This window comes from Phodopus roborovskii, unplaced genomic scaffold (assembly GCF_943737965.1).
Source record: "Phodopus roborovskii unplaced genomic scaffold, PHOROB, whole genome shotgun sequence".
Taxonomy (NCBI): Eukaryota; Metazoa; Chordata; class Mammalia; order Rodentia; family Cricetidae; genus Phodopus; species Phodopus roborovskii.
Genome location: NW_026126619.1, coordinates 7,579,073 through 7,599,245, shown reverse-complemented (window position 1 = coordinate 7,599,245; position 20,173 = coordinate 7,579,073). Strand labels below are relative to the sequence as shown.

Below are 20,173 nucleotides of genomic sequence, written 5' to 3'. Positions count from 1 at the left end.
GCCTGAAAAGGGTGTCAGATCCTCCAGAATAGTGGTTATCAACCCTCCTAATGTTGCTACCATTTAATATGGTAGCTCATGTTGTGGTGACCCCCCCACCATAAAATTATTTGGTTGCTACTTCATAACTGTCATTTTGTTACTATTATGAATCATAATGTAAATAGCTGATATGCAACCCTATGAAACAGTAAAACCCACATGTTGGGAAAAGTCTTTTGGTTTCTTCATGGTGCCATTTATTACTTTCTTGGTTTTAATGCAGCACAAGTCAATCTCTATGTGTTACTGTGCACCCATCTCAAGCTACTGTCTGTCATCATGATTCATGGTAGCTCGTATCATTACCTGAGGTATTTAACTATTGCCTTCACTCTTCAACTAGCACTTAAAGTTTCATGAGTGGTGAGGCTTTTATCTGCCTCATTTCCTTAATCCTGATTTGCTTCCTGACATACTCAAGATACTCCTTCCTGTTACACTAAAAGTAAGTGGTGAAATTTTACTTAAAAGTCAATCAAAGTAGCTTTCTTATTTTTATGAAGCTTCATTAGCATAAAGTATATATTTTGGATCCTCCAGCTACTAAATCTGATTCATTTGATTGATTAAAAAATAACTAAGATTTATAATTAATAGTGGGAACACACAATAAACTGAGTCATTTAAATAACTTTCCAGAAAAACAGTGACAGACCCCTTCATATGTGTAGTCTGGACACATAATAAAAACATAATAAAGACACTAGGACAAGTGATTTGGGCATACCAGACAAACGGATGTCATCCTTCATTGTAATACACATAAGGAATAGTCCCACGAAATTAAAGGAACACATGAAAACCAAAAGTAGAGTATTTCTATAGACCTGGGGTAGGCAATGCTCCCTATACAAAGATGTAAAAGCTAGTTAAAAAAGGAATTGATAAATACTAACACTGCAACATCAAAATTATGAATTAATTCTTCAGATAATCTCATAATGAACCTGAAGAAACACTGGGCAGGAAAATATATTCACAGCCATATAGTTAACAATGGTTGTAGCTGAAGTGTTTTCAAGCTATAGCTCCTACACATCAATTAAAAAGACCAACAGCATCACAAAAAAAAAAAAAAAAAAAAAAAAAAAAAAGAACTGAACAATATTCCACAGAAGATGCAGATGTCCAGGAAGCATATAAAGATATTCTTTCTGCTTAATAATCAGACAGGTAGATACAAGTTTTACAGCAGGATATTCCACAGTCAGAGCTGAAAAATTAATAAGTCTGATAATATCAAACGCGGAAGGTGGGATCATCAAAACCTCGGGCACTATTGGATACAAATTAATACCAGCACTGTGGGGACAACTTGGGACTAGCGCATACTTGATGAATACAACACAATCTTGTTCTTACACCTAGAAAAACTACTACATGATGTAAAAGACAAGGATAAGAATTTTCAAACAACATTTTTCAGAAAACAAACAAAACTAATGCCCTTAAACAGTTTAAATACTCATCAACTAAAGATAAAACGGGGTGCTTAAGGAGTGCTGGAGAAACAGCTCAGTGGATGGGAGTACTAACCACTCTTCAGACAGCCCGGGTTAGACTTCCCATAAACACATGACAACTCACAACCATGTGTGACTCCAGGTCTAGGGGTAGTAACACCCTCATCTGACCTCTGCTGGCACCAAGTGCACAGACATGCATGCAGGCAGAACACGCATACTCATAAAATACAGCAACAATACTAATTCTAAAGTAAAGATTTTAATGAGTTAGCCAAGTGTGTGGTGCACATCATTAACCCCAGGATTGGAGGGCAAAGGCAGGGAGATCACTATTCTTTGGGAGCAGCTTATACCCCATAGCAAATCCTAGGCAAGCCAGCACTACACAGTAAGACTCTGTCCCATAAAAAATAAAGTAATAAAATGGGTTAATAAATTATGGCACAAGCATAAGCTAGAATAGTATATGGCATCTATGTCTGAATCAAACAGCATAGATGAATCACAGAAATACACCAACTACAAAACCCCAAATTCTCAACATATTACATATACTATGTTACAGCCCTGTAAAACACAGGGTTGGCAAGGCACTTGCCTAGCGTAAGAGAGGTACCCTGGACTCAGTCTCTCATATCAGAAAAGAAACAAGAACCCAAACTGATCAGAACTCACATTCCTGTCTGTCTGCCTCCCAGATGCTGGAACTACAGATCTGTGTCGTCATGCCATCTCTCAAATAACCTCTTTTTTCACAGTGCTGCACAGCAAGACAGAAAGCCCATCTTCCTATTGGTTTTGTCTCAACCCATTCACAAACATTAACCATTTGCAGACGAAAGCAGCCCTTCATAACACACATCACCAGTGTCCTACAAGAGGTGCACAGCAGCAGAATATCGCAACAGAAGCCTAAGACTTTGTTTTTGTGTGTATCCATTGACACAACTGATAAATAACTGCTAAATAACTAACTGAAAAGCTATTTGGCAATGAATCACCATTGCAGCCTGTTTCTGACACGCGATTCACCTGCCAACAGTGACATTATAGTGCCCTCTGCTGGTTCCACTTACAGTGCAAATAGCCCACTTTGCAGCTCCTACTACCTAACAGAAATCACTGGAATAATTAATATTATGGTTACTGTACCAGGTGTGAATCTATCACTTTCCTTAGTTCCTGAATTTAACTCAAACATTTCAGGAATTTTGCATGTTCTGGTGTTTGCCTGTAGGCTACAGGGAGGCTAAGATAAGGCACCTAAGTAACCTGACTCCTCTTATCATTTATGAATGTCTTTCTTTTATAAAATAATGGTACTGATAGGTTTCTTTTATAAAATAATGGTACTGATAGGATGTAGTAATATTTGTAGAAGGTATTAGAGATTTAAAAATATTCTTGGCAAAATGAAAAACTGGGTAAAAAAGGATTTATATTCTACTTTAAAATTTTCTACTATCTCATAATATTGCTATGTAATATACCACATATTTTAAATAGTAAGAATTGTTGCATTTTTAAAAATTAGTGTTACTTCAAATTATAATTTTATTAAAATTAATATGAACTCTAACCTGTATTTGAGAAAAAGTCAACTAACATAAACCAAAGATTATATATACTCTTTTTACTAAAATATATTAATTGTGGGAAATGAGTTTCATTATGACATAATATATGTAGTCACATTCATGCCACCAGTTATCCTCTCTTTAGAAATAACAACAATGACAAACATCTCATCATGAAAAACTTTTGCCATTATTTTGCTCAGTCCCTTTCTTTGAACCCAAAGCACAAAAGATGGTTTGCAACAGTGAGGTGACTGAAACTTCTAAGTCAGTTTCCTATACTGTTATTCAATAAAAACCAAAACCTCCGTCTAATATACCATCAAATAAAACTTTGATGATTTTGTTGGACCTGAATTCAACTCACAACACTTTGCTCTTGCTTTCTAGTTCAGGAACAGCAGTACAGAGTGAGTGGGCAGCCAGCTGTGGCTTCCTGGATAGTTAAGCTTTTAGCTTCTGACCTTTCAGCTATAAAATTAATGTTTTATCAATTGGTCTTTCCAGAAGTTCTTTTCAGTTCAGTGTTGGTATGATTTTTTTTTAATGTAACTGTTGAGATGGGCTAAAACAATCCTGAAGTGTCGTGTTTTATTTATCGTGCTTATTCAAAAGCTACCACAATGTGCAATCCTATTCAGAAAAAACAAAACCAGCAAAATTTGTTACAGTAAACTGGATGTTTTAAAAGATAATCTTCTAGAGCTCTGAAACATTTTCAAAAAAACAAAAATTTCACTATCAAATTATATAGAAATGTTACAAACCTAAACACTATTTCACAGTTTGATGAGGCAGTGAGTTCCATATACGATCTCTTTATGCCTGTGATGACTGAACAAGGGTTTTATGGGAAAGAGATCCTAGATCAGGGGTTCTCAATGCTGCAACCCTTTAATACGGCTCCTTACACTGTAGTGACCCCCCCCATTGTAAAACTTTTTTTGTTGCTAGCTTATTAGTGTAATGTTGCTACTGCTATGAACTGTAATATAAACATCCGTGTTTTCTGATGGACCCCTGGGAAAGGGTTGTTCAACCACAATGGGGTCGTGACCCACAGGTTGAGGACCACTGCTTTAGATGATTGTGACACCAGTGCAGGCTCTGTCCGTGGCTCTCACATGGACAAGTGCAACAGATGGTGGACATTGAGTATTTCTACACTCAAAACTGAAATATTATTTGTCATTTATAAGGAACACCAAAATATTAGCATGTCCCCAAAACATGACATTCCAACTTTAGCTACTTACTTGATGGCCCAAGGACATCTTTGTTATCACCAAGAAGCTTTTAATGCAGAGGAATTGAGCAGCAGACACACACAGTCCAAACCAGGGAGCAGCAGACACCGGACGGAAGCAGCAGTGAGACAAAAGGACAAGAGGAACAGCGTTAGTCTGTGAGTAGGAAGCGCAGCATGCAGGCTACAGTCGGTCATCGCCATTTTTTAGACACTTCCTTCTCTGCACTAAAGGAGCCCTGGCTTAGGCAGTACCTCGTATTGGTTTCAACTTGGGAAGTGAAGGGAGGGAGAGAAATAGAATCGCTGAAGTGCACTGCTTTGCAATGACTCAAGCCAGAAGTTCCTTTTGATTCCAATTCAAGGTAGGGATTAGGAGCACTCGTGCTTTTAAACTTTAAGCTTTCAAACTACCTAGCACTCATACTGTACTCAACAGCAGGATTCATGCCATCAGTGCACTCTCGCACTCTCTACAGAGATTTAGTCTTACACACACACACACACACACACACACACACACACACACCACAATGCTTATTATATGGCAAGCATGGTGCAAACTGTTTCTACAAAGACAACAACAAAATAGATCAGTTTTTAGCAAAATGGCAAAAATTAAAAGAGAAAGTTACTGTCAGATAAATAAGTTTAAAGTCTGACATAATTTTCTTAGGACTCACTAAACACAAGCATAATCTAAATAAAGCTCCTTTTTCTTTAGGAAGTCAGAAGATATATTCCCAACCTCCCAACCTCACTCCAGCCTCACTGAGTCCCCTAAGCTGGTCTCAGTCCCACAGTCCTCCTCCTTCAGCCTCCTATGCTCTGCCATGCTAAGCAGAGGACTCAGTTTTCATGAGAGGTTGAGATCAACCCTCTATCTAGAAAATCTAACCTCCAGCATCAATCACCAGGGCCTCCCTTAGTGGTACACAGCTCTCAGCCATCTACCCTGCACTTCACATACCAAACTAAAACTTCCCACTGATGACACTCTTTCTGGGCACAGAGAAGGAATTGTCATTGGCTGTGACTAAACAAGGTGACCTGTTTGATTGAGGCTCTGTCATCTCCTTGGAGAAATTCTCCTACCTGTCACTTTCCTAGGTGATAACTATTGAGCAATTCTGGGTATCATGTTCTAGTGTCTATTTTTCTTCAGATGCCAATCAACGCTTATTCTTCTATGAACAGATTTCAGTTTCACAGAGTACAGCTCTGCTGACAATGGGCTCACTGTGCTCAGGTCCTTATTACAAACAGCAAGCTTAAGGGAGAAGATTAAGAGAGGTAAAAGATTAAAGTATTTGTGAGTCAGGGGCTAGAGAGATGGCTCAGCTGTAGAGAGTACCCGCTGCTCCTCCAGAGGACCTGAGTTCACAACCACCTCCAGCTCCAGAGAATCCACTTCTGGGCCCTGCAGGCCCACAGGCACACACCCACAAGGGGAAAAAAAAAGTTGACACATAAACACATAATTTAAAGTAAAAAAAATAAATCTTAAAAATTAAAACGGCCAGAGAATTTGTGCAGATAGTCTAGAATGGTACCCAGTGGTCCTTATTCCCTGGTAAAGGGTGCCTTGTCTCCCAGAGAGTGCAGAACTGCCCTATTCCCCTTTTATTAGTTTTGCTTTGGGGGCAGGAGGCATAGGCTTGGTTTTAACAGTGTTCAGGCTGTTTGGAAACCCTTCGTCTTCCTGCCTCAGTTCCTGGACTGTTAAGCATGCACCACCAGGTCTAGCTCACCACTCATGGAGAAAAAAGTGGCAAAAGGATGGTGGACTCTCTCACAGGTCAATCTAAGATGCCCTCCATTGGGTACCAGGCAAATACTGAGGGGAAGCATTAAGTGAACTTGAAGAGGGTCTCTCCTCACCAGCTAATCAAGTTTTCCAAGGAGATAACAGCAGAACTCCCTCCCTAATCTTAACTGCAAACAACTGTTCTTGGATTCCTGAAATAAGTGCTCACTATTTAATACAACTTAATTCTGTGTTCATTTATGAGACAAGAAACACATAAATAAGTAACACCGGAAAACTGTAAGAAGCCAGGAAGCTGACAGAGAGACACTATAGCCAACTCTAAAAATGCTTCCAAGGTATCTATGTTTAAAAATCTTCCTGGGATGATAACTTTAGAGAAAACCTAGACTTACTTGTCTTAAAACAACCCCCCTCAAAAAGAAAACCTGAAACAAACAAACAGAAATATAGCAGTTCTGTATAATATAGGACAAAATGGGGATTGTTCACCATGGAGTAAGGACCAGTAGGTGCCATTTTGGATTATCACAAATACTTTTGCCTTTTAAATTTCTTACATTTTTTTTATTATGTTTTTCCCCTAGATTTACCAGTAACTTCCCTAAGAAAAACCTTAGTTTTAATCATACACAAACACACAAGAACAAGCATGTGTGTGTGCACATGTACATACAACAAAAAAATTTTAGTTTTACTAAACCTACACATTTGAAGGTTTTAGAATCCACCTTCTATTTGGAGTAAAAGGTTAACAAGCTTGTTTTCATTGTACAGTTTTGTTTTATATTCTCCAATTCTGTTGATTAAAGGGCCTCTTCTGGCTTTTGTGCTGTTTCTATCCCTTACCTGTTCACTCTCAAAAAAATAATTTCTAGTATAGACAGTAACTTTTAGGTATTGTTCCAAAAATTGCATTATAATACCAACACTATACCTTTCAACATGTCTGTGCCAACTGAATCTTATCCCATTGGATTAATTCTAACTTGTTCAATTTGACACAGTGAATAATGGCCTGAAATACATACTATCAATATATCCAGTAAATATTTACTAACAGCTATAGACAGACATCATTTTAAGCACCAAAGGATACTAGCAGTAAATGAAACAGACAAAAATCCTGTCCTGGGCTGGGGTTTGTACCTCAGTGGTACAGTGTGTGCCTAGCTCTGACCCTGGGTTTGATCCACACACCGCCAAAATCTGAATTCTGTCAGAGTAGCATTTAAGTTTTAGTGGAGAAAATGGAGAAGACCAAACATTACATGATTTAAAATAAAAGGAGAAGGTAAGCAGAGAATAGGGGGCAGACTGAGCATCAGGGAAAGGACAGGTAGCCTAAGAACACCCTACTACAGGTTCAACAAATAAGACAGAGAAAAGTATCCTACAGGGGACAAAAAGTAAAGACAGAGGACTGGGATGTAAGCCAGTGCCAAGGGTCTGGGAAAATGTGAACGCAGAAGCTCAACCCTGAAGTGAGTGAGGTATGAGGGTGCTAAATTACGGAAGTCTTTGCATGGCCCTCTTCAGGCTTTGTATTTTGAACAGGGTGAGGGAAGCAAAAGAAATGGTTTTGAGAAAGGGACTGATATGGTCCGATTCTATTTTAGCAGCATTATTCCAACTTGCTATTCTGAACAAGAGTATAAGTGGAGCTTACTGCAACAATCTGAGGATAACACAGTAGCAGCAGTGAGGTGATGAAAGGCTGGCTATTCAGTTCTGAATATAATTTCAAAGTACAGCAGCAGGATTTCCAAGCAGACCAGGTGGGAGGTAAGAGAGAAGGAATCAAGATGATTCCAAGTGATCTGAATTGAGCAACTGCATGATGGAAATGCCATTAGCTAAGCAGATGTGTTATATGGAAAATGCCAAGAAGCAGGTGTGTTATATGGAAAATGCCAAGGAGCTCCGGGAGGCTACTTGTGAGATGCCTGTTAAGATACCCCAAGCGGATGACAAGAAGGCAGCTGGATATGTGAAGTGTGTACAGAGAAAAGGTTCAGGCTACTAGAAGCAGCACAAATGATGACATGTGTGAGTTAGGTTTATGACCTGAATGTCTTGGTCACTGATGATTGACAAATGACATAGTATAAGAAACAGGCACCAGAAAGCTAACTTAGAATGAACAACAAATCTAAGACTCACAAGAAAGCACTCCAAAAACAAGGCTAAAACACCATGAGAACAAAGCATGGCATCAGGAAACATTTCCCAGGAATATATATATGGACAGGGGCATTGCATGGGATGTCAGTAGCATCCTTCTCAAGCCACCTGTGAATGATGCTAATGGGAAACGGGGCACAAGCAAGCATCTTCTCACCAAGTAACTTACTTCACTCGGTGACACTAGTGTGTTATCCTTACACTACTGGGATACAGTACCATGTTGTGTAATACAGGAAGACTGTGAAACAACTACTGTGGGAAACTACACAAATATCATGTAAGTTTTTTTTTTCCCCCTTATAAGGTAGGCATTCCTTGGCTTTTACTGAAGAACTAAAATACTACTCAAATCTCAAAGAAGCCAGAAATTTCTCAGAGTGAAAAACCATTAAGACAGCATGAAGTATTTTCTTTTTATTCAATAAACACCCAAAGTCAGTAATTTGTTACAGAAATAAATCTTCTAATTTGAATAAAAATAGTTAAAAAAAAAAAAAGCTAGCATGACTGGAAAAATTTAGGAATTTGTGTGCTACTTTCATTAAAAGCACTTAATATTACAAGAATTATTTAAATCTTAGTCTATGGGTCTCATAAAAAGTGTGATATGAAAACTGTCTTCTATTGTATTGTATATCTAAATGTGTGCCACCTAATCTATGAGCTTCCACCTTTTAAGAAACATAAAAGATAAAGTACACGTTTATCACCATGCCCTTCAATCTAAGAACTCCTCAGTCTCAGCCAAACCAGGACAGCAGCCACCCTGTGGTGCAAAAATGATTCCACGAGACTGTAGTTTTTATCTTATGGCTTTAAACAGTACTTTCTTCCCGGTACATGCACTAGCTTGCATTAAGCCATTTGGTGAGCATAAGAGAAAGAACGGAGAGCTTGTCTAGCAAAGACACTGCTGGTGGCCATCTCTTCCCCCCAGTACAGCCAGCTCATCAGTCACTCTTTGAAGCAATCCTGCTGCAGGCAGCTCCCAGAACCCACATTTGGAAGAATTACACAAAGCATCTCAGGGTTCTATCCAGTGTTATCTTTGGCTCTGAGAATAAGAAACTTCAGTGAAGGGTATATGATGCAGCTGGGAGCTACTTGTTCTTAGAACAGGAGTCATCACTCTATACTTAGCTTGAATTTCTCATATTCCTCTAATCTGCAAAAGTGTGCACATTTTATACTTGAGTTTTACATGAAAAGATTCCAAAGCAACTTTTTTGGGGGGATCTTGAGCTATCACTCCTTTGGTCCCTAAGTACTTATCCCATTTTTACAATACTTAATATAAGACAAACACATACTGAGGAAAGATGCACCAAAGCATTAACAGTGGTTATATATTTAAGTGGCAGAGCTTTACTTAATATGCTTTTTTTGTGTATTAGTTAATTATGGTACACTACTATACATTACTTTTATAGTAAAAAAATAAGAATTAGAAACAAAATTTTAATTTTCTATTTCTGTGTTGTATAATGACAATGTACAAAGTACAGTGGGAAATACCCACTTCCAACTCAAAATCATAGAAAAACACAGAAAGGTTAACATCTTAAACACAGGGTCGCACATTACTCACTGTCTCTCGAACTTCAGCAACTTCTGAATATGTCATGATCTAAAAAGAAAACAGATCTTCTCAGGAGCAATTTAATCTCAAATTGCTGAGGGTGAAATTAAAGAGCACCCAGAGCTTACAAAGGGACTTCCATACTCTACAAAGTAACATTTAAAGGAGGTGGGAAGTGCAAGAGGATTTTCACACTAGGAATTAAACTCTTCATTTTTCTTCTTTTAAATCCGGTGGCTTCAGGAAATTACAATCTGTCAGGCTATGCAGTTCTCTGGAATGTTCTGGAAGGAATTTCATTTTTATCCCTCTGGGTATTTATTACATTCTATCGACTTTTTTGCTATGATGGGCTTTATTGGTATTTCCTATTTGTACTAGTGTGGCCCTGTCTCACTGCACTGTGGCCCTCTCACTCAGTGCACCAGCGATCCTGAACAACAGCCCCCAGCCCGGCTGTTCAGGTAACTTCCAGGCCTCGTTTGCAGATGGAGTTTACCTCTCAAACACTTCTACCCATGCATTTGGGCACTGGTAGGAATTAACTTCTAGTTCTAAAATTCTGGTAAGAAAGAAAGGTTAATTTTAGGCTTATTTTAGAAAGCATTTTTTTTCTGTCAAAAAATAACGCTTATTAGATCTCAGAAACCAGTTCCTATACCCCCACCCCCAGGTCTAATCAAGTCTTTAGGTTCATCTCTACATCGTTCTATCTCACGCCCAGTCTCTAATTTCCCACTAACACATCCTGCCACCTCAACTTCTCCTTTCTGAAGCTGTACCCACAGTGACTTTCATTCTTCTCACTCATTCACCATGCTAGATACTGAAATTCATGAGAGAATGAAGTAAGCTTCCTACTGCCAAGACTAATACGTATTGTATTCACTTGACGCTAAGATGAGTTTAATCATTCCTCAAGTCTGCCATGAACTCCTGGGATGTTTCTTTTTCTCCTCTGTGAATGCATTAGTTATTACATGTTATCACTCTCTGGAGCTACTGTGAGGATTTGTAATAGTTTGTTTAAGTATACTTTCTAGTGTCCTTGAAAAGTATGACAACACAAGGAACCCGTGTGGATAGTGTTCAACCTAAGATAATTTTCAAAGTGATCATGGTGAAAATGTAATTCCTCTACTCAAAAGCATTTGATACAATGTTCTTTATAAAATAAGCCTCAAACTCTGGTATTTAAAATCTACAGTTCAGCTAAGTTATTCATCCCACAGCATTGCTTTACTCTCCCATAGGAAAGCCTTGAAATTCCACTTACCTTAGTTTTGATTGCCAGAACTGATTGTACATAGTGATTTGTAATCTGTGCCACCACCCCCTGCCCCCCACAAGTTTTCTTTCTGTTTAGCTGCCCAACAATTTGAAAATCCTCTGATCTTCGTGGTTCAATTTACATAACCAAAATCCAATCTGGAATTATCCTTCCCAGTCTCTGGCTTCCTCGGAGTACTTTCCTCATTGCTTAGTGTTTAAACATGATATTCCAGTATTGTCAATGAACTGTCACTGCATCTTTCTGTTACCATCAGACAGGACTGTGACAGAGCCCAGAGTACCACCTATTCCTTAAAACACCAGCCCTGCACCTAGCAGTTAAAGTCCAACCACCAGGCTACTCAACAGACATAAAAGCTCACCATCAATACTCTGCTGAGAAATCAGCCCTTACAACCAGGCTTGGTTGTGCAAACCTGAATCCCAGCTGGTTTGGGAAATCTGAGGCAGGAGGGTTATAAATTCAGTGCCTGTCTTGGCTACACAATGAGCACAAGGGCAGCCTGGGAAACCTATTCACACTCAGATCCTATCACAAAACAACATGTACAAATGTGGGCCGAGCACCTGGCTAGCATGCAGAAGGCCCCGTGTTCAATCTCCACCAGAGAAAGGAGGGATAAGGAAGATTGGGAAGTCCCAAAGATTCTGCTCAAGAGCTGCTTCATTAGAAGACAGTCTTTATATTCCACTCCTTAGTCTCCAGTCTATTCCACTCTCTCCATCCTATCACGCTTTATTTTTCATCACATGGACACAGGACATAGTTTCATCTTCCACCACTCAGATATTCTACCGGAGTAAGAGTTGAATTAATTTGTTTTGCTCACTGCTGTATACCTTAAAGCAACAAGGAAACCTTACATTACAGATATTCAGCAAACAATGGAATATATGCATGAGTGAAAAGAAAAGGTTGACTCATTATTATAAACTCAATCAACAGTGGGGTTTTTAAACGTTATTCTTTGCAGGGGGGGAGAACGAGGGTTGCTCTTCCAGAAGGTCTAGAGGACAACTCTGAGGAGTCAGCTCTCTCCTTCCACCTATACATGGGTTTTAAGGGTCAAACTCAGGTCATCAGGTTCATGAAGCTCCGAGACCTTTCTCCAGTGAGCCACCTTACCACACCCATGGGAGACATTGTCTTACGTATGTTTTCACATTCCTGTCCACTAAATGCATTAGTTAATTTTCCCTAAGACAAAAGTAAGCTTTGCCCATCTTTTTTATCTCCAGAAATGTTAACATACTGCATACCTAATGTCTTAGGGTTACTGTTGCTATGATGAAACCAAAGCAACTTAAGGAGGAAAGGGCTTATTTGGCTTGTGTTTCCTTATCAGCATCTGTCATTGAAGGAAGTCAAGACAGCAACTCAGACAGGGCAGGAACCTGGAGGCAGGAGCTGATGGAGATGCCATGGAGAAGTATTACTTACCGGCTTGCTCCTCAGGGCTTGCTCAGCCTGCTTTCTTATAGAATCCAGGACCACCAGTCCAGGGATGGCCCCATCTAAGATGCACTGGGTCCACCCCCACCAATCACTGATCAAGAAAATGCCCTATAGGCTTGCCCGCAACCAGATCTTATGGAGAAGTTTTCTCAATTCAGGCTCCCCTTCTCAGATGACTATAGCTTGTGTCAAGATGATATAAAATTAGTCAGCAAATCTAATGTGACACACGAAGGATTAACATGGAAAGTTAATGTGAATTCTTAAGGCATGTATACCAGGCTAGCCACAAACTAGATTAGTAGAGGGTGACCTTGAACTTCTGATCTTCCTGAGTTAATAAAGTCTGAATTACAAGCCAAACTTTATAATAATGTAAAAGTTGTAGCCTTGAATAGTTATCTTGAATTTAGTTTTTCTCATTTGCTCAATCAAGTTGATTCCTAAAATTCAACAGACACGGCCTCAACCCTAAGAATACCCTAGTTGTTATCCACAACACAGGCAATCCTTCCACTATTAGTCTTATTAATCTTTTGCTACAACACAGATTTGTCTATCTGTATCCATTTTTAGTAACGGAGCATACATAGCAGTTCTTCTGGTATTGGCAATTCCCTGCCATAGCTAAACCTACTTCCTCAATCAAAGTCCTTACACACAGAGCAGCTCAAAACTATCAACATGAGTTTTCACTTGGAACTTGTGTCATTCAAATGGTGGGGTAACCGGAAGGAAATTGTGGTTATAAAACAAGAAAAATGTGTTTGCTGTTCATGAAATAAACTTATAAACCTAGACTTTGACTTCATGAAACACTTCCCTCTCAATCTGATTCAATCAACCAGTTAACTGGAAAGGTTATGGAAACAATACAACCACAGCCATATTATCACACCACAATCACACCAGGTGAAAGATGAGAACCGGTTATATTAGAAATGCAGGTAAGTAATTATTCCAGAGTTCATCTTACAATGTTAGCTTAATCTTATGATGGGCTTAAATCATTTTAATTTTCACTCTGAAAGAAGAGCTTACCTTACTTGGAACTTCATCTGGTAAATTATTTACATTGTTTACACAGATACATGAATTGTATGCTTGAGTGAGTCAGTCAAGACCAAGATGAACATTAACAAATATCTTCTCAGCTTCTAGAAATCTATTGTTTCTAAAAATCGCTGCATAAACTAGTATACTTATACATAAACTAGTATACCTAGCTGAGTATTATCAAGCCACAGACAAGACTGCTAATGCTAAGGAAATGTTGGTCTCCGTGGCTCACACAAAGTCACAATTAGGTACTAGAGAGCAACACTCTGGAAATTATTGTGTACATTATAATAATGAATACAAAATACTTTAAAAGGATGTTGAAAAGAATAAGTGTAATACAGAGTTTCTGACATATGTCTTTGCACGCAATGACAAGAAAAACAGAATTGAGTATCTGTACTTAAATCTCAAGATTACCCTCTTCCCTAAGAGACCTCATTCAAATGGCCCTTTGAGAGCCTCAATTTCTTCATTTCTACAGAGAACACCTACACTTCATGGTATTATGGAGATTACCATGAAAGTGTGAGACAGGCAGCTCAGGGAAGGCCACATAGTTAAGAATGCAAGGAATAATTTTCTTCCCACACAAGTATAGTAATATAACAAAAGCTTAAATTCAGCAAAATTCAGAAGGACGTAGGAAACTATTAAACGTGTAACAGGTGCTAGAGAAAGCACGATGAGGTACTTAATGAAGTCTTCACTCACACTTATTTTGGATTTTCCCAACAAGGATAGTTTTTGACTATAGAGGCCAAAGCAAAATATTAAGAAAAGCCTTGCAGCAAAATGAAAAGTTGAAAGTTCCACTACACTAGGTCCAACTCTCTTACAAACAGAAATAATGGCCAAATTATTTAACTCCTACACTATAGAATCATGAAACTCCTTTCTAATAGTGCTCAATAAGTACCATATACACATCAGATACTCTGTTGTATTGCTATAACTCCACTATATTCTAATCTCCCTAAAAGAGACATTATTAACTAAAATGCAACTAACTGAAAAAGTTCTGATGTAGGAAAGAATGAAGAATTAACAGTAGCTTGAGTAATAGAAACAAATGATGGAAGACAAGCACGAAAGAACAATCATGAAAACTAAGAGTCAAGTGTGATGATGCTCTCCTCCAACACCAGCACTTGGGTAGTGAGGCAAGACCAGGACCATCTTCTCATCCACAGCAAGTTTAAGACCAGCCTGAGCTACATGAGACCGTCTCAAAATAAATAAAAAAACAAAGAGAAACATCTATCTCCCAAACTCATCAAGATACATTCTTCCCACACGCATTGACCCTATACCTTAAAAAAATGCTTTACTTCCCTGAATATGCCATGTGATACTGTATTTACTTACATTGCTGCTGTGCCTACAACAGCACTCTTACCTTCTTGAAGGCAGTAAAGGACCTGTGTTCCATTCAACACTCAAAGCATATTTTCAAAAACATTTCTCTCCTCCTTTAAAATAATTGACTCTTCTGGTCCCCTCTGCATCATACACTATCATCTACCCATACACTGTCTCACCTACTATGAATTGTTACATGCATTAATGCCCTAAAACTCACAGATAGAAAATACTACCAGATATGCAAGCCTGTAGTCCACTTCCTGCTTCCTATCAAATTCTGGAAAAGCTACACAATTTCCTCTAGTATTAGTTTCTTCATCTGGTGTGGGGGGAAGGTCCTATTAATATGTATCTCTAACTCCCTTCACATATTTTCTATATGGATATTGCTAACCCTTTAGGTTTTAACTGTTCTCTATTCTGACCAATAGCCTCTATATTTCTATTGTTAATCTTAGTTTCAAGTACAATCACAGAGAACCTGGAGAAACCAATGCCTGCATCTCACCCTTTGGGATTTTAATTCACATAAAGACGTAGCCAGACACTGGAATTTCATGAAGCATACTAGTCAACTCCAGTGTTCAGAACTGAGCATGGCAACACACACTCACACACACACCTGAAATCACAGCAGAGTCAGGAGGTTGTCCACAAGTTCAAAACCTGGACTACACTACTGGTTTCAGACTACCCACAGTGATACCCTATCTCAAGACAAGACAGAGAAAAGCTTCAATGTTCAGTTGTCACTTCAATATTTCAGTTCTCTCAAGAGGATTCTCCTAAATCGCATCTCTTGGATTAGTTTCTGGTTCATTTGGACAGGGTCTCTTTATGTAGCTGCTTACTCTGCCTTCTCTCCTCCACTACTTACTCTCTTGTTTCTTGACACTTCCTTCTCCACACAATCCCCTTCGGCTTTCACATTATAAAATTTCTAATCCTGCGTAATTCTCTCTAAAGTTTTATGAAACACTTTCACTTCAGTAATAAAATTGTTTGGAGATAACTGCACAATTTTAGCTGACTTAGAGACCTTGAACTACTCAGCTGTTACACAGATAAACCCTTTCAAAAAAAAAAAAAAAAAAACAAACAAGAAGAAGAAAGAAAAAGGAGGAGGAGGGAAAGGAGAGGAGAGGGGAGGGGAGGGGAGGGGAGAGGAAAGAACCCAACTCCAAGTAAAAAACAACTTGCAAAAATACCTGCTTGGATCCTTCAAAATTGTATACGTGAACCAGGTGTGCTTCATACTTTCATACCTATAATTTCAGCACTGGGGATGCTGATGAAGTATTGCTAAATAGTATATTGGTCTGGGTTACATAGTGACTTCCAGGCCAGCATTTACTGTCTCAACAACAAGCGACAAAGTAAAAGGTTTATTAAAAACAAGTTAAGTGTGACAACCTACCACAGCCTGAACAGGTCCAAGGAGACATGGTAATTATGCATTGTGGCATTCTGAATGAGACCCCAGAACAGAAAATGAACATTAGGCAAAACTAAGCAAAGTTGAATCAAGATTAAACTTCAGTTAATAATAATTTACTGGGTCAGAAGGATGGCTCACTGAGTAAATTTGCTTGCATTCAGCCTGGTAACCTGAATCCAATCTCCAAGATCCCAAGGTGGAAGGAGAGAATCAACTCCTACAAGTTGCTTTCTGATCTCCCTAAGCACACCACAGCAAATGTGCATAGAAAATTAATTAAATATTGGTGATAATTTATCAATGGGGGCTGGGGATGCAGTGTTGCTGGTAGTGTGCTTGTCTAGCATTCCCAAAGTCCTGTATTTGGTCCCAAGACTTCCTCACATCAGACATCATGGTACACACCACTTCTTAGAAGATGGAGGCAGGAGTCAGATCAGAAGTTCAAGAACATCCTTGGCAAAAGTGCAAATCAAAACACACAATTTTTAGCTGAGAAACCTGCTGACATACTGTGTAGAGCACTGGCTGCTTTTCCCACTTTCCTGTAACTAACTCTTCCTCTTGCTGGCTTCCCCAAATTCACTGAACAGTGTCACTGTATACCTGGCATATCTTAATTTTAGTTTTTAATGTAGGTAGACCTACTTTGAACAGCAGCATGAAAATTATACAATTTGGAGATACTAGATTGATTTTAACTGAGTTTTACTTTTTTTAAGATTTGTCTTCTTTTGTGTGTTGGGGAGCATATATCTGTGTGTGGGAATACACAACACAGCAAGTAGCTAGACATCAGGGATAACCTGCCAGAGCCAGTCTTTCCTTCTATCAAATGGGTTCTGGAAGTAAAATTCAGGTGGCAAGTGCCCTTACCCAGTGACCCATCTCACCAGCCATGTTTCTAGCAAATTTTATTGCCACATTATTCAAACCTTAAATAATATCAACCTCTAGCATCTAAACGAATATATAACTAATGATGAGACTTTTAGTTCCTATTCAATGGGAAATAGTAAATATTTTCCTACTTGGAACTCAGTGACACATCACTGTTATTAACACAACTTTTACAAGTTTTAAAAAGATATATACAAAATATAAAGCCTTTCAAATTATTCTACACTTTAAAAAAATATCTTCCTTTAGTAGTCTCAGTGTGCTGCCTACTCTTATGTCAATTTGACACACAAACTAGAATTATCTTAAAGGAGAGAAGCTTGAGAAAAGGCCTCCAAAGATCCAGATGTATGGCATTTTCTTAATTAGTGACCGATGGAGGAAAGCAGAGACCACTGTGGGCAGTGGCTACCTAGGGCTAATTGTCCTATAAAAAGCAGGCTTAGCTAGCGGTGGCAGCACACGCCTTTAATACCAGCAATCAGGGAAGCAGAGGCAGGTGGATCTCTGAGTTCAAGGTCAACCCAGTCTACAAAGTGAGTTCCAGGACAACCAGAACTGTTACTCAAGAGGGAGGGAGGCTGAGCAAGTCATGGGGAGCAAGTGAGTAAGCAGCACCCCTCTGCATCAGCTCCTGCCTCCAGGATCCTACCCTGTTGGAGTTCCTGTCCTGACTTCCTTCAATGATGAACAGTGATGTAGAAGTGCAAGCCAAATTCCCTCCCTAACTTGGTCTTTGGTCATGGTCACAGAAATGGAAACCCCAACTAAGACACTGGATAGTTTTCACATAGCAGAAAGACGAATAGTCTAGAAGACAAACACATTACAAAATGTGACTGACTAGTCTGCTTGCTTAAAACTCATCATAGTCATGTTCTCAAACCCTCATGTTACTAAGCCAGCTGAGTTAAAAGACATGGCAACGTCTGTCAGTGACTCCCATTTCCACAAGAAGAGAGACAGTTAACACTGTAGTCTCCTGGTTGGTAATACACAAAACCATCTATAAAGTGTTTGAGCTAAGAATATTGAAATCTAAATAAAAGCAATCCTCTACCAATTCTAATTTCAAGAAACAGGGAATGGGGAACATATTTTTAAAAACACAGATATCTTTTTCTGTTTTAATGGTTCAGGGGGTAAAGTGATTGCTACATAGGATAGGGACCAGAGTTCAGTTTCCCAGCATCCTAAGCACAGCAGCACACTCACAACTCCGGTGCTCGGGTGTGACCCAGTAGGAGATGCGTCTCAGATTCCTCCTCCAAATCATTTTATATCCTGATTCCAAACTCATTCCAGCCATTCAGCAAAAATATTCACAGATTACCATCATCTGCATACCCAGTCCAAAAGTCCATGTTTTGGCAGCTGATCTGTAAATCTGGTCTTAATCTGCTGTGACAATCATTTTCCACATAAACACTATTCATATTTCCAGCCTGGAATATTCAACTTGTACCTTCAACTTTAAACAATTAATTCCCTAGTGACCCTAGCCTTCCATATCATCCTGAAATGTTCTCCTGGCTCATTTTCTATCCAATGAGCCCTCCTTACTTCTGCTATTCACCACTAATAGTCTCTTCAAGCTTGTCCAGGCTGGAGATGGTTCAGTGATTAAGCTGCTCTTCCAGAGGACCTGGGCCTAAATCCCAACACCTACCTGGCGGCTCTCAACAATCTTTAACTCCAATTCTAGTGTTCTGGTGCCCACTTCTGGCCTCCAAACCAGGTATGCAGGCACATGCGGTGCACAACCATACATGCAGGAAAAATACCATAAAGTAAAAATTAAAAAAAAAAAAAAGCTTTCACAACTATCCACTGTACACATATAGACTTTACAGACTTCTCTTACTGATCTTTTTGGAGAATCTTTAAAAGCCATACTAGAAAACAATAGTAGCTTTTATTTAATGGATGTTTATAATGTGCACAGCACTGTAATAGGCAACAGAGTCGTAGCTTCAATTAATACTCAAAAATCACTCTGAATGACAAACAATTATGTTTACATGTATCACAGGGAAACTGTATCTTTGGAAATTTATATTCCTTACCCACATCATGCTAAGTGGCTACATGCTTGTCTTTTTCTTGTTTTGTTTAGGAGACAGGGTCTCACTAGTTACAGCTATCTTCAAATCCACGATCCTCCTGCATGTAGCTTTTTGAGTAATGAGACTTGCAGGACTGCCCAGCACAGCCAGCCCCATTCCGATTTCTAGCTACAAGTCTTTGGAACCAAGTTCTTACCCACCTCATCTGTGTACCAACAGTAACTCGCTCAGGGCATGACACTCAAAGGTGAATTTACAACAGTTAACTCCAAAGTGAACTATAACACTAGTTTTAAATTCACATTTCTGTAGTTTAGATTGAAATTACCAGTATTAGTCTCCCTACAATAAATAGACTATATATCACAGAAGAAACAAACAGGAACAAAACAGTTTCCCCTACTTCAACATCTTTACCCCAACTTCTCAGGAACAGAACATAGAATTAAAACAAACAAACAAAAAACTGAAGTTCATCAATTTCATTACAGGGGAAGGGCATTTAAGGTAGCCTCTCCACTATTGCTTAGATTCTTGGTTGGAGTTATCCTTGTGGATCCCTAGAGATTTCCCCTAGTGCCAGGTTTCTTGTTAAGCCCATAACGGGCTCACTCTATTAAGGCATCTCTTTCCTTGTTGTTCTCTGTTCTTCACCCAACTCAACCTTCCTGATCTCTCATGTTCTCCTCCTTCCTCCCTCCCCACTTAGGTAGCTTTCTTATAGCTCTCAG

At 39.0% G+C, this 20,173-nt stretch overlaps 1 protein-coding gene across 8 annotated transcripts in view; it reads right to left on the bottom strand.

Annotated features, from left to right (window-relative positions):
* Positions 1 to 20,173, bottom strand: part of Osbpl8 (oxysterol binding protein like 8) — a 112,294-nt gene that overhangs the window by 62,253 nt on the left and 29,868 nt on the right. For 2 of the 8 annotated variants that reach the window (XM_051206420.1, XM_051206421.1), the window contains exons 3-4: positions 9,875 to 9,913; positions 4,342 to 4,378 (exon numbers count right to left, since the gene is read on the bottom strand). The exons of 2 other annotated variants lie outside the window; for them this stretch is intronic. In XM_051206420.1, the coding sequence (XP_051062377.1) occupies positions 4,342 to 4,378; positions 9,875 to 9,913 (76 nt within the window). The remainder of the gene's footprint in view (positions 1 to 4,341; positions 4,379 to 9,874; positions 9,914 to 20,173) is intronic. 4 more of the 8 variants (XM_051206422.1, XM_051206423.1, XM_051206426.1 and 1 more) reach the window with 2 other exon arrangements.